The sequence below is a fragment of the Dermacentor variabilis genome, chromosome 9 (genome assembly GCF_050947875.1).
Source record: "Dermacentor variabilis isolate Ectoservices chromosome 9, ASM5094787v1, whole genome shotgun sequence".
In the NCBI taxonomy this organism is placed as follows: domain Eukaryota; kingdom Metazoa; phylum Arthropoda; class Arachnida; order Ixodida; family Ixodidae; genus Dermacentor; species Dermacentor variabilis.
In genome coordinates this window covers 143334534-143349526 of record NC_134576.1, presented here as the reverse complement: position 1 = coordinate 143349526, position 14993 = coordinate 143334534, and the positions used below count along the sequence as shown (strand labels likewise).

At 44.0% G+C, this 14993-nt stretch overlaps 1 protein-coding gene across 1 annotated transcript in view; it reads right to left on the bottom strand.

The window, feature by feature from the left end:
• LOC142558578 (uncharacterized) overlaps window positions 1-14993 on the bottom strand; it is a 192449-nt gene that overhangs the window by 139826 nt on the left and 37630 nt on the right. Inside the window, exons 19-23 of the mRNA XM_075670711.1 lie at window positions 10674-10911; window positions 6094-6288; window positions 3979-4104; window positions 2408-2643; window positions 861-1042 (exon numbers count right to left, since the gene is read on the bottom strand). Of these exons, the coding sequence (XP_075526826.1) occupies window positions 861-1042; window positions 2408-2643; window positions 3979-4104; window positions 6094-6288; window positions 10674-10911 (977 nt within the window). The remainder of the gene's footprint in view (window positions 1-860; window positions 1043-2407; window positions 2644-3978; window positions 4105-6093; window positions 6289-10673; window positions 10912-14993) is intronic.

The following is a 14993-nucleotide window of genomic DNA, read 5'->3' as shown; positions in this document are numbered from 1 at the left end:
TAAGAACGCGCGTTTCTTATCCTTTTCGGTAATAAATCGTCGTGCAAGCCACCCCTGTTGTTCTGCATTGCCAGCTGTCGGAATGCTCACGTTCAGCATCAGAGAGTCATAACTACTGAGCCGCCGCGGCACAGCAGTGACAAAGTTATCGAAGTGAGGTCAGTTGTGGTCAATCAATGCTGAATTACTCGGGGTAATTTACTTTCATTTATAAAGAAGATAACTTTTGCGACAAACAAGACACGTGGATGCGTATACTATTGGAACGCCGTGATGGCTCAGTGCATGTAGTGCGACGCGGCCGAGAAAGAGGTTGCTAGTTTTATCCGCGTCGCAGCCGCCACATTCCTATCATGGTGGAACGCAAGAACACCCCTATACAGTGCTCGAAGTACTCGCTAAACTATCCTAAGTGGCCTAATTTAATCTGGAGTCTCCACTACGGAGTCCCACATAGCACACTATATGCATCTTCAGGACATTAAACCAGATAATTTAATTTTGTATGGAACAAGCTCACTCGGGCATGCATGCATGGAGGACGAACGCTTATTTGCATGTTTTTTATATCCGCAGTCAATCTCGTTAGCGAAGCTACACAAAGTGGCCCAAAGTTGTGCCCGAAGGGTATTCATTCTGGTAATGGCATTTGTTGACTGTGGCTCTATATTCGTTTGCGATTTTTCTGTAATCCCTCAGAACCTTGGACCAGCGCCTAGTTAGGTGGCGTGGAGTTTGGATTAGAGCTCACTTTGCTTAACGCGCAGTCAGCGTGTACATTTCAACTGGTCGTGTGCGAGCCCCACAAACTAAGCGTGGACTGGGGGCGAGTATGCAAATGCACTCATTTCCCTGCGTACCTTTCCTGCCCATGCCGGACCAGCGACAATGTAGACGCGAGTGTGCTTGTCCCAGTAGACGCTCAAGCTGCCGCGCACGTAGACGGCCACAAAGAGGCCAATGGTGCGTATGCTGAGACCGCTTTCCTCGCGAACAGGCGGCACCGGGTGACCCTCAGTCAGCACCAGGGGCTCCTCTGAACCTGGTGTCGGCGAGATAAAGAGAAAGTACACCACGCATGTTTTCATTAACGTTAAAGCCGGCTGTGCTGCCGTTTCAGGGCCACACAGGCACTTTGGCAGCTTCACGAAAAGAAATATTTACTATTAAACTATAGAATGTGGTGTAAATGCTGCAGGTAGACTTATACATGTGTCCAGACAAAATGCAGGTTCAGTAGGGGAAGAAACATTTGTTGCGGTCCAAACCCGGGGATACTACTTTTGAGGGAAAGCAGCACGAACAGACTATATCAGTGTTCGCTCTCTAAGATCTCTAACTCAAATTGTCATCTATGTGTTGACATTACGCATGTATTTTTACATTGCATTCATACTTTAGCGTCTTTCTTAGCTTCATTTCAAGTTTGATGCCTTCTGCGCTTATTCCCTACAGTTAAGTACTAGAAGAACCGTGTGTTCGTAATTGAACAAACGTGGTCTCGGCTTTCGTGGGCCATACGACTGCTTTCTGAACTCGCGCGCTCTCGCTGATGCGAGATCACTAGAGAGCTTTCCGCGGAGTGCCCTGCTGCCTGCAGAGTGCACAACGCTAAAATTCGCATGATACGTGCCTGTCGGGCAACGAGCGTAAATTCCTCGCATAGGCCGCTCCTGCTTTCCACACGCAAGCAACTCGACGCATGCATAGAGTCTACAGGTGGTCGTAAGTGTAGTGTCTCGGAGTTGCCCGTAGCGGTTGTGACTGTCTCAACAAATGATAGCCTGATAGTGACTTATTATACACTTTATTATCTTTCCGGCCATCCGGTACACTTCTATGACGTAAAACACAAGGTATGAGCCGCGGCATACGTGTGAGAAAGAGAAGGATTGTTGAGATATTTACAGAATGGAGTAATGAGAGGTTTTTCCAAGTATTGCTTCGTCTTTGGCACCTTCACACTCTGACCGTCGTTTAGAACCACGGTTAGCCGTCGCATACCACTGGTGTCCTCAACAGCTTCGTGAAACTTGCGTACATTATGTAAGAGATACTACTTCAAAATTTATTTATAAATTAGTTCGCTTCTAATCGTGATGCATTAGCAGTCTTTTAAGTAGTTTCACCAGGACAAGTCACAACGAAATTAGAGATCTATAGGGCAGGCTCTAACGAACCATTTTAGACATTTAAAAAATTTATTGGTTTTCTTGTGTCTTGTTAGTTCGCTCTTCGCCTTCAGTGTTTTCCTTTTTCTTTTTATGTTGCTTGCCTGTTTGTTCGTATCGTCTCGTTAACTGGTTGGTTTGTTTATTTGATTGTTGGGAGCACGAGGTACTAAGTGGACTTCGCGCACTTCGTGGCATATCGAGTGCAGGGTATAATATCCAAACGGGAGACCCACCAGCGAGGACACTGACGGTCTTGGCGCAAGAGGACTTGCTTCCGCAGGGCACGTTCTGCACGACGACACTGACGCTCTCGTTGCCGGAGAGGCGTCCCTTGGCCAGCACGTAGTCGCACGTGCCGCGGAAGTCGAGCGACACCCCGTCGAAGGTGCGCACGTGCGAGTCGCCCCACAGCGCGCACGTGCCCGCGCACTCGTGCTGCGTGCACAGCCAGCGGCCGCGCTCGCACGTGCTGCGCGAGAAGGCGCCGAATATCGGGACGAGAACGAGAAGGGGGCCGACCGAGGCGCCCGATTTTTGTTAATCATATCACGAGAAGCCAACAAACAAAGGCACCAATTAACGACAACACAGGGGAAATTACTTGTACTCACTGGTTGAATTAACGAAGCGATAAATTAATGGCAATGAAAGTGGATTAAAAAACAACTTGCCGCAGGTGGAGAGCGAGCCTACGTCTTTGCATTACGCCTGCGCGCAGCCGTAATTGCGAAAATTCATCACTCAGATCCTATTGCGTTGCTTCACGGCCGTAACGTGCCCATTTCCTTTAAAGGCTGTGCAAACGTTAACAACGGAAAGTGTGAGCACGTCTTTTTTTAATAATGGGGTGTCCGCTGTTTAAGAAATTCAATTGTAGATGCGGAATGGCGTGGTCTGTAGCAGAGATTTTTAGAGCTATGTGTTATAAATAATATATAGTAATGCAAAAGGTGGTGAATTACTTCATTGTGCGTTAGAGCAGTTGTATTCTCGTCCTTCACACCACATTCATTTGGCTATGTCCTACAGTATATGTTCTAGAAGTCACGCTAGTCGTTGCCTGTAATCTGCAACCTTTACTGTAGATTTAGAATTCACATTTGTCATGGCGCTGTGCATAATTTGTACGTTGTCAAAACACCGTTTAGTGAAAACAACTAGTTGTCGAAATTCTTAACCTCTACGCTCACATTTCCATCACACTTATCAATTCAGAGCATAAATATTGAACTTACTCAGCAACGATAAGCGAAATTTTCGTCATCTCGTGTCCTGCTCTTTCTGCCCCTCTGTGACGACAGCATAGCTTACAGGGCTCAAATGAGTGGTTTGCTTCTTCTTTCCATAATGTTGTATTTCTGGGAGCTTAAGATTTTCTTTGTATATTTGTTTCATGACTTTCTATTATACAATCTTTTCGTCATCGTCGTACAGCCATCTGTGCTCCAAACTACGCGCTCATTCATCTGCGTATTGTGTACTACGCTCGTACTCTAGGTTTCTCTCTATTACTATTTTTTTCGTTTTTGCCTGCTGGGCGCGTCAACCCCACTAAGCGTTTTATGCTAACGATTTCGTCACCATTCTGTAACGCTACCCGAAGTCTCCCATTGCCTTTGGTCCGAGCGAAGTGGCAGTTTCAAACTCCTTCGAAAGCTGTGAGAACAAAATGCCTTCCGAGCGCAAGTTGACAGCCCTCATTAGCATTCATAAATGCGCGAGCGAGATTTTTTTTGCAGGCGCCGCGGCCACTTCAGCCCTGATTCCCGACGACGGGCTCGGGAGCCTGCTAGCGTATACGCACCACTGATTGCATTCGATGTCAATCTTGTCTCCGTCGGCGTAGCTTCGGAGTCCGTGCTGACAGGGACACGAGGTGGGTGGAACGCAGGATCCGGTCCTCTCGTCTCGGACGAAACCCTTTCGGCATCTGCAGCGAAAAGCAACGACGACAGTCAGAGCAGTCTTGTCACGCGTGCATCCCTAAAGGCATGTTTCCGGCAAGACGGGAGAGTCTACTTACACTCTTATTCAAAACTTTCGCACGCTAGAATAACGCGCTTCACGACATGCACGACACGTGTTTCGCCCGGGGAAACTCTCTGTCCTGTGTTAAAAAGTAAGTGTGGGCTACGGCTCTCTTTAGATATGCAGCGCACTGTGAATGCTTCGCGGTAAAAGTGCAAGTGCGATTTTCTTGGGCAATTCAATCAAAAGGCAAAGAAAGTGTTAACTGTGAACTGCATATCAGATGGTATTAAATGCACACACTTCGACATTCGCTCTTCTTCTGCTTCCCTACATGCACGGTAGCCAGCCGGGAGCGACCATGGTTAATCTCTCGGCCTTTCCTTTTTATCACTCTCTTGACGCTTTAACTATCCCGTTTGCAGGTTCAAAAATCTAAATAATAAGGTATAGCTGATAACAACGGTAAAGTGTTGGTACCGTTAAATAGAGTGCTACAGTGCACGAGAACAATAAAGAAAGCGCACCGGGTACGTTGTCCGTTCATTATTCTTTAAGTTATTGGATCCTATCAACACAGGCTTCAGAAGTCCATAAGCACTTCGAGTGTTCGGATCGACACCTAATTCGTCTTGTCAAGAGTAAAACTAGACGGCATACACTTGTGGCGTGGAAATACGCTATCTCTTGTAATTTGGCCAATGCCGGTTGCCAGCTTCCAGAACAATGAACATATTGAGGTACAAGGCGTAGACAACTGTAAGCGTTGTTGTGAAGGATGCATTGCTCGCTGTTACCGAGCAGCGTATTCTGTAACGAGAGAACGTAACATTAGTATAATGATAAGTGACACAATATGGTGACACTAATAGTAACATTTAAGACCGCATTGTTACATGCTAACACGCTAAAGGCAGGTTCCTGTCAGCAAGCCAGCCGATTCAACTCAATCATATGCAAGTGTTTGATTTTTTCTCGGTGACGGGTTAAAGTCCATGAAGGCTTCCTAACCTCTTACGAATGATTGCGAATGCGTTCGGAAGCTCTTGTGAACATTTAACTGGTATTAACCAGAAAGTGATACCATACCCTTGACGGCATGTTGTCAAACCGAAAGCTCTGTTACAAGAAATATTTTCGAAATTTCTTAACAATCTTGTGTCGCTACGCATTCGGTCGCATTTGTCATGGTCTTCATGGCAGAGAGTCAAGCCAGCAACGGTTTACAAAATCTCCATAGTTCGTCTTCGGACGCCTTTACGAGAATTCAAGAAATGTCTATGCAATACGTGGTACCTGGCAATGACTATCAATGTGATAGCAAGTAGTGCATACGAAATGAGTCGAGTGGGCAGAAAAGACCTCTTGCGCCGTCCGCCTTAGCAAATTCTTTTCTGCGGACTCGGGCACGTGCTTGCTGCGCGTGACGAGATAGGCGTTGTTTCATAAAAGGAAAACGTCGGTACTCCCTTCACTGTAGCACGAAGTTACGAAGGAAATTCATGGGGTTTCCTCAGAAAGAAAAGTCACGAGTTGAAAAAAAATGTCCGGCATTGGAATGAATTTTCGTGCGGCTCTTTGACTGAGCAGCTTTGTGTCTGACAAAGACGGATCAGTTTCTTTTGTAGCTTCATGCTATAGTGCGGTGAATACCATTTGCTTCTTTCAAGAAACTGCCTCCATCTTTCAAATTTCCACGGAACTTATATGCCACACCAGTGTTGTGGCATAGTGAATCATTTCTTGTTATATAGTGGTTAGGTACTTTTCAAGCATTTTCACATTCTCTACACAATATTTCCACGTCATGGCTACTGCAAGCACTCTGTATTCACCCAACAATCTGAAAGACCAAGTAATTAAAAAAAATAAGCCTCTATCGGCTGCAAACTAGAAGGTATTGCTCACGCATCGATGTACAAAAAAAAAAGAACATTGAAAGCACACTCACTGGCATCCCGCTTGGCATACGTCGACGGCGCAGCTTCCAGCAGCCGGTGGGCTATGCAGTGAAGCACAGGTGGCAGGGCAATTTGAACGGCATTCGGTATACTCTTCGTTTGCGCCGCACTCTCCAGCCGGAGGCACGAGGATCACTTCGTCGGCGCTCGCTGGTCTGCACTGCCACTGGGCGGCCAGGCACTCACTGCAGCAAAAAATGGAAGTGCTGCGTGACTCTTAGACTAGGCGACATATAATTACGATGTTTCAAGCGCGAGGAAAGTCGACAGGTGTGCTGTCTTTCTCTTTCTTTTTTTTTAACATCACGATAGAAGGCGTCGTCGTACTGGTGTAAACTCTTTGTCAGCGCCTTACAGACTTCTGAGGTGCGTGTTTCTCCCTTGCAGGGGACAGATACAGGACGTCAAGGGACAAAAAGCTCGACGTGTGATATGATGGATAGATAACTTCTGTGTTTATTTCGATCAACCCTGTAGTCTTTACAGTGTTCAGAGAAATCCTTATCGCTCGCTATATTTCTATTTGTTTTATTTATTTTTATTTAAAGATACTGCAAGCCCTTCTCGGGCCCATGCAGGAGTGGATACTAAGAATACAAACAAGAGAAGTAAATTTAAACTAAATACTTGACATAATTTCAAAGATATAATACCTACAAAAGTGAGAATTAGAACATAACAATACACTGGACATAGGTGACATAAATGAATACTCAAACAAGGTAATATCTACTCAGAGTGTACTCCACTAGGAGTCGAATTTCAACAAAAGTTGATATTACTAATACATTGAACAAATGATTCCAACGAGGCGGAGTTCACTGCCTCCTCAGGTAACGTATTCCAATAATAAATTGCGCAAGGAAATAGAGACAACTTGTGAACATTGATGTGGCTGACTGGCTGTCTAATAGTTTTACTGTGGTGCGTTCTCTCTGATCGTTTGAAAGGATCCTGAAGATATCGTTCCCGTGATAGCTTAAAGTTATCGTGATAAAGCTGGTAACTAAATTTTAATCTAGATATTATCCTGCACTGCTCATCTGTGCTGCTCAATGTGCTCCAAGCACATTCGCCTAAGTTGGGAGTAAACCGATCAGTTGTACAGAAAGGAAATTGCACTCTCTAGGGTGGAGCGGATGTCGGAACACCCTTTTTACGGCCTCACTTTCTCTGAGTTTCATAAATGGGTACATTTATTAGGAGAACACCCTTAGTGCACACTCTCATTAATTTCAAGGTGGCATAAGGGTATTTTATGGGACACACACTCCTTGTATGATTTATGAGGAGTATCTCACGTACTTTGCGTGTGCCCTCAATATGCGACCAAACGAAGAACACTTAAATCTACAGTTCACAGCTTGGACTCCCGCCCCTTTTCAGAAGAAAAGCTTTTGGGCACGTGGAGGAGTGTTTACTGTTCCTATCGTGCCATAAAATCACTTTTGAACTTTTTAAGTGAGACTGGTTTAGACGATCGCCTCTAGAAGCTGTGAGACGTGCAGTCAGTGCGAAATGTGTTTGCGCAATAACTTTTTGTAACAAGATTACTTTTTGTATGGACAAGATTACTCTTACGTGTATTGCGTCTACAGTGCACATCCGCATATTGGACAACGTGTATATAGTATCTCATTGTACCATAATATAATCACCCGCCACCTACCTTTCCCTGTATTTCCCACTTCCCCTTTCCCCAGTGAGGAGTAGCAGGCTAGAGACACGCTCTCCAGGCCGACCTCTCCTCCTTTCTCTCCATTAAAATCTACTCCTCCTATGAGGAGTCGGGCACTTGAACATTTAAAGTAAATAAAAAGACCTGAGTGTCTATTTAACAGCGGTTTGTGCGAAGTCATTGTTCCAGTACATCATGTGGTAGCCGTAGGCATGGATGCCAACATTGCTATTTTGTGTACATGGCGTACTCAGTGGTGAAGGGGGAAAGACATAGCTGTTTATTTTATTTCCTACCCTGCTTTTGCTTTTTACCACTGGCTTCGTTTGAGTTGCTTGAGATCAGTGTTGTTTTATATAGATCAGCTGGGGGGGGGGGGGGGGCAATCGCAAGCAAATCATAGCGCATCAGCCGATCATAAGGCCTATGTTCTTTCTGGTATAGCGCCAGGGCCTTCCGCAGTCTCATTCAGTATCGGTTGGAATAAAAAATTGCAGGTACATGCGGAGCAATCCTCTGCTGATAAGAGCGCAGAATTTATTGCGGAGGTGGCGGCCGCGGTCGTAAAGCGAAGAGAAATACTGGGCCGTCTTTTCCCCTCCATCTTGCCTTTCACAGCTTCACCTAAAGAGTTTGACCTTGATGCTAAGTTACACGTAAACTGAAGCACTGAAGGGCGTGGCGTCAGCCTATTATAGCAGCCAGAGACGCTACTGCACTCTTAAGGTGATTTATTATTCATCTGGTTGTGTCGGTGGAGTGGTGGAGGAGGAAAAATAAACTTTTATTGTACAAACAAGAGAAGTAAATTTAAACTAATTACTTGACATAATTTCAAAGATATAACACATACAAAAGTGAGAATTAAAATATAACAATACACTGGACATACACAGTGGTGGCGAGAAAAATGTTTTGTATATGAGGATAAAGACATTTTGCGGACTCGCTGAAGTACGTTACGCCCTGGCAGACTGGAGTATTCAGAACGGTGAAGGGGCGATTGAAAAATCATTGACATCAAATGGTTATGCAGTTATTTTCTGGGCACTGTATAGGGGTACGCAGAAGAAAATCGAACCAAGAGAAACTGCACAGCGAAATATACTCCATACATAAAACCCCACAAACAAGGTCATTCAGAATATTGGGATGAAACTGCCACATGGGATAAATCATTGAATAAGTTGTATGGATAATTTAGCAATGGGTGTGAAATATGTCGAAAAAAGAAAAAAAACGGCATGCAATCCGTCGCACTAATAGATGCACCAGACCAAGTATACACTAGCACATACAGATCTAAAGATATTGCCTCGGCTCATAGGCTCATAAATAGAAGACCGCACAAAAGGAGCAAATGTTCTATGAAAACCTTGACTGTAAGTCCGGATACCATGAAGTATCTGCACTATATAAAATATTTTAGCATCCAGGAACAACTAAAAAGCCGCCCTACGAGACACAGAAAGGCGGTGTGGCGTAAAAGTATCTGCAAAAATATTTTTCTTTAATTTACAAAGTGTAACGCTACCTCTGAAAACTTTGTTACACGAAAAAGGTCTTTCTGTATCTGCCATGAATTGTCGAGCTTGCGATGTACCCAAAACTGTAGAGCACTGCTTCATAAATCGTGAAGATGCAATATTACTTTGGGATGTTCCTCAAAGGACATTTAAAAAAGGCTTCATTTTGAATCAGCGTACAATCCGGCACTTGATTGCACCCACGAAGATGACGTGCCATTTGGTATGTTTTTCTAATTGGACTGCATAGCTCATGGAAGGCACGCATGCTGAACCTAAACACTGCAACACATTGTTGCGTCGAAATTTCAGTAAGCTAAAATGATTGGTCACTTCAAGGATATGTATGACTTAACATAGTTTCAAACTGACTGGTGCCGCCTCTTAACAAGTTGTTTGTTGTTGCCACATTTTGAAGTTGAAAACTACTTCTACTTGTGCGGTGCACGGTGCATGCTCATAGCGCAATTTATGGGTTATTTCTGGGCCATGAATATGAGATGTGTTGGTTAGTGTTTTGCACGTTTCTCGCGTTTGTACTTTTCTAGTGTATGCATGATGCAATAAATACCACGTAAGAAAGAAAAACATGGAGTGGAGGAGAGGTAACGTTTACGATAGGCAATCTGTAGATCCACAGTTCAAGCCTGGCTGCGCAGCTTTTCTTTCTTTCTTACCTTTTGCTTTTTCATGGATATCACGGACAATACTTCAGTATTATTCCGGCGGGCACCCGGAAGACTAGGGTAGTCGTAGAATAAGAAATGCCGTAGTAAAAATGAAACGTAGTGTGCATTTCGGTAAAACACACATTGGAGGGAAGTGTGCAAACACACACACACAAAGAAAAACGCCCTTTTGAGTGGCTGTATTAGCTCGTCTAAGCACCCGCGTTTATGTGTGTAAGGTAGCGAGTTATAGACGCGATAAAATACCCTTAGGGATGGAATTTTCCTTAACATGTGCCATGCAGTAAAGCAACTGCTCTCTCACTGTACCACAGCATAGTGCCGGCATCAAGAACGCTTCAATTTTTCTGAGATGATATGCTCCGTGTCTTTTGCACGCCGACTGTAGAGTGCTCTCGAATATGTAACGGGGATCTCATACTTTTCACACAAAAACCTACACTAGAATTAGTGCAGAGCAAGCATAACGACACTCACTCTCGATCAGAGAAGCTGCGTGCGCAGAGCATTTCGAATTGTTAAGCTCCTTGGACGACGGAAAACTTGGTGATTCCGACACGCCGACAAACGCGGGGAACATTAGTTTTTTTATTTTTAATACTCCTAGCCACTTGTGGTGGTAACCCCTCTTGAACGCACGAAGAAGGCGTGCCGACGGGGGTATGTACACTACGCACCAGTGCTGGCCGTGTCTACGCTGCTTGAACCCCGCGGGGTACTCGTGGCCGGCGAACAGGCAGCCGCACTGGCTGACGGGCACGCAGCGGCCGCGGCGGTCCAGGCTGAAGCCCGGCTCGCAGGCGCAGCCTTCGACGCAGCGTCCGCCGCACGACGCGTTGCGTCCGATGAGCGCGCAGCTGGAGTCGCAGACAGGAGCGCAGCTTTGGTACGTCTGGCCGTGCTCGCAGTAGACGCCTGCAAGCGGGCCGAAAGTGTCCCTTTTACAGCGCATGTCACAGGGTCGGAGTTCCCGTTCGCGCCGTGTGATCGGGCTGCTTAAACAGGAACGAAACGCGACTCGAGGGCGATTTGTGTTAGCACCCTTAAGTGCTATTTTGTCTTTCGGTTAGCACCCTTATTCCAAGGCGTAAGAGCGAAAAGTACATTGGGACAAATAAAATTTTTTGCATGGTTCCCTTTTGAAGAAAAAAGAAAAGCAGAACAGCTTGATGACATGAAAACACACGATGCGAGGACTGCATGCGATAAACTTTGAAAGTTATCACTTCCGAATTCTCCAATAATATATTTAGGTACATATTAAATGGTATGAATTAGTACTCAGTTTTCAAATACGGATTTTATCATCGCTGGTGTATAGCTTGCGCTCGGTGTCGGGCGCAGTAATATTTTTCCCGGCTTTAAGGTATGACGCCAAGTTCAAAACGACATTTTTTTCCATAGAAGTCCTTCTTTTTTTTGCCTAATTAGATGTTCAATTTATTGGAGAACATTTTGAAGAAATGGTTATGTTCCAGCGCGGTCTCTTTGAAAACATTTATCGAATCACGTGACCCCACTCAGTGTCGGTGAAACAGATGATGACTGTACGGCTTCCATGTTTAAAACAACAATGCTCAAATTCTGTAGGATTTTTAACGTGAACATTAGGCTCAAACAGGAAACAACGGCTTAAAAGCATTTGCAGTGTTAATATATATAGGCTGTAGTTTGCTTGTTTGTACTAATAGCTGCAGTGTGTTGAAGTTCGCAGTGCACATGCGAAGGAAATGAAAAAAAAACTTGCCGGGAGTGAACGCACAAATCACAGCGCGCAAAGCACGGGGTGAGAGGATTGCTTTGAGGATGTGCATTGGAATTCGGTAATTAATGTGGAGGGTGGCTGCAGTGTTCTCGAGTCAACCTCTGCACTATCAATCAATCAATCAATAGTTTATTTCACCAGAATAATCTGGATGGTCTTCAGGGCTAAAAGCTGCTCTGGGCAGCTTAACTGAGACCCTGAAGACCCTTAGATCGGCAGCATACGACGTTCACAGAAACAGTCGTACGGCTTGTCCTTTAGTCGAACGTTTTCTCACCTTTAAAAAATGCTGAAATGGTGCGAATTAGTGAAGGACAACCAAACACACCAATGTGAGCTTTCCGACTTTTAAGTATGCTGTATCCGACGTTCCCTGTTTTTACAGCTATGTGAAGAGTGACGCACTTAATATGCTGGAACAAGGTAGAATGGATCCCGATCCTATACACTATCAGAACTTTCCTCACAATTCACAGCTGCTAGCTAATGTGAAGGCACCCTGTTACACTATTGATGCTGCGGAACAAGCTATAGAAGGAACGATGAGGTACCCCATCGGAAAAATTAGGAAAAAAAATGTTACAGGAGGTAACAAGATACAAATTTGGGGGATTGAAGCTCTCATAGGTGTTCTTTATTAGTGCTGCAAATGTTTCAAATCTTCTTTTTTTTTTTGTAATTGAACACCTAATTTTTCAGTTCGTTCATAGGCCAACAATCATAAGTATTTTCCTCATAAAAATATCTAAATTGAGCTGTACTCTTATTGCTTGCATACTTGGCAGTCTAATGAACTACAAAAATATAAGTTTGTACAACTGTTGATATGACTCCATGTTATAGAAAGCTACCAGAAAAGCATATTCTTTAGTCATTGCATCATTACTTTAGCATTACAGTACTTTTCATATCTGGTTAGTTTTTGTTCATTGCATAGATCAATATCTCTCCTATGTTGCTTTATCAAGGATTGCTTTATTATGGTGACCTAAATTTATATGAGAAATTGTGACGTCCATCCAACATTTGCCTAATTTCTTAAAATAAGAATTATCTAAATTTTCAGACGCTTACATAACATTTCAATTTGCCTAGAAAATGTAGCTTTATAATATAGTCTAATAAGCTGCATATTTACTCCTCTGCAAAAGGAATCTTTCTCGAACTTGGCGAACACAAAGTGTAAAGTGCGTCTATTAAAACTGCTGAGTTGACAGAGAGCGTTGGACATAGCAAATTTGGCAGTCGGAATGCACATATTGGCTCACATTGCTCACACAAGAGCAGCGTTTATTTGCCCTTTGCCAATTCGTGCCATTTAAGTGCTCTCTCGAGGCTAAACAACATTTGACAGAACGCTCAGATCCATGATTATTTCCTTCCAGAGCAGAGCTTCACTCCAGAATGCTGCCGCCGCCCTCTATGTTAATTACCAAGTTTCAATGCGCTTCCTGAAGCAATCCTGTCACCGCGTGCTTTGCGCACATTGATTTTGGGTAACGATTCCCTGCAAGCTTTTGTTTCCCTCACCTTTGTACTCCCAACTTCATCATATTGCAGCTATTAGTGTAAATGAGAAAACCACTGCGTATAAATACAACACGAGAGGCAACTAGCTGTTCATTATATGCGCAAAAAGGGGGCAAAGTGCAAACACATTTCAAACGTAGCGCGCCCTACATGTCACAGCTTATGTTCATCTCAAGTAGGAACATGCTGAAAACGTTCTAAGGCATTCATTGTTTTGTAACCTTATATTATCGCAACAATAAATAAGAAAATACTGCACAATTTGAGCATTGTTATGTCACACATGAAAGCGGTTCCGTCACTCTGCATTTCAAAGACACTGCGTGAGGTTACATGTTTCGTTATATCCTTTCAAAGAGACAGCTCTAGAACATAAATTTTGATGCAAAATGCACTCCAACTGATTTTACATCTAATTAGGCAAAGATTTAAAAAAATGGGCTTTTCAGGAATTTAGTTTTCAACTTGGTGTATTTTTTTGAAGGCGTTAGCCATCACAAACCAGCACCCATGAGGACAGAAAATTGAAAAAAAAAATGAAATTCGAAGGACGTGATTTCGAAGTCGAAACACGTTGTACAACGTTTGCGTGTTAAGTCTGCCAAATTATAAGAGAAAGTATACTGTGTATAGGTATATTCCTCTTAAACGCCACTGAGTGCTGGGGGCAGTGGAAAAATATAGTAGCGTAATAGGTAGCTCTGGGAACCAGATAAATAGGTTGGCTTTCACTTCTTTAACGTGCGGTTTGTTCAAAGATATGGATAATGGTCGCTTGGAATTAAAGAAAAAAGAAAAAATAGCGTTGATGCGAACAACTACAAGTCAGGCGCGCCTGCATGACTTTTGACCGCGCTTGGTTCGTCATTTGGCCCAGTACACAAAAGTACACAAATGCTGTAGCGCTCCTAATTGAAAGTACTACTGTACCTTAGTAATGAGAGTAACGGGTACCCCCCCTATGCAAACAAAGGCAATTGGCGTTTCCAAAGCAATCAAAGCTGTCTTGTTCGCTGGCCAAACTGCAGGTCACGTTGTTGCTGTCACCAGGAAAATAGTTGCAACTAAGCTTTTTTTTTTTAATTATGGGGTCTTACGTGCGATACTCACGACTTAATTATGAGGCACGCCATAGTGAAGGACTCCGGAATAATTTTGTCTATCTAGGGCTCTTTAACGTGCACCCAATGCACGTGTACAGGGACGTTTTTGCATTTCACCCCCATCAAAATGCGGCCGCGGTGGCAGGGATTCGATCCCGCGATCTCGTGCTTAGCAGCGCCACGCCTTAGCCGCTTAGCCACGAGGGCGAGTTGTTGCAACTAAGCTTTCGACTTCCTTGCAGCCGAACTTTCCTGAAGTGTAATGGTAAAACATACGTCAAATACTGAAACTGTGGACAGGAAACACATAAGGGGAGGACAGTCTTCTCAAGGCATTGTTGAACATATTTTTTCGTAAACGTGCGCCTTCTGTTCTGAACAAGAAAAATAACGAACGTAAAGTGCTCGCGAAAGGTAATTCTCAATCATTATATGATAGAAAAAGAGGAAAAATAAACCCTGACAGCGTGTCCATATAATCTGTATACTAGTGCTGTGGTGACACACCTGGCCAAGGCTACGTATTCGTCACCACTTAAAAGGAAAGGTTATCATACAGTCAAGTGCACCTACTCCCCAATAAATGATCAATTCTCATC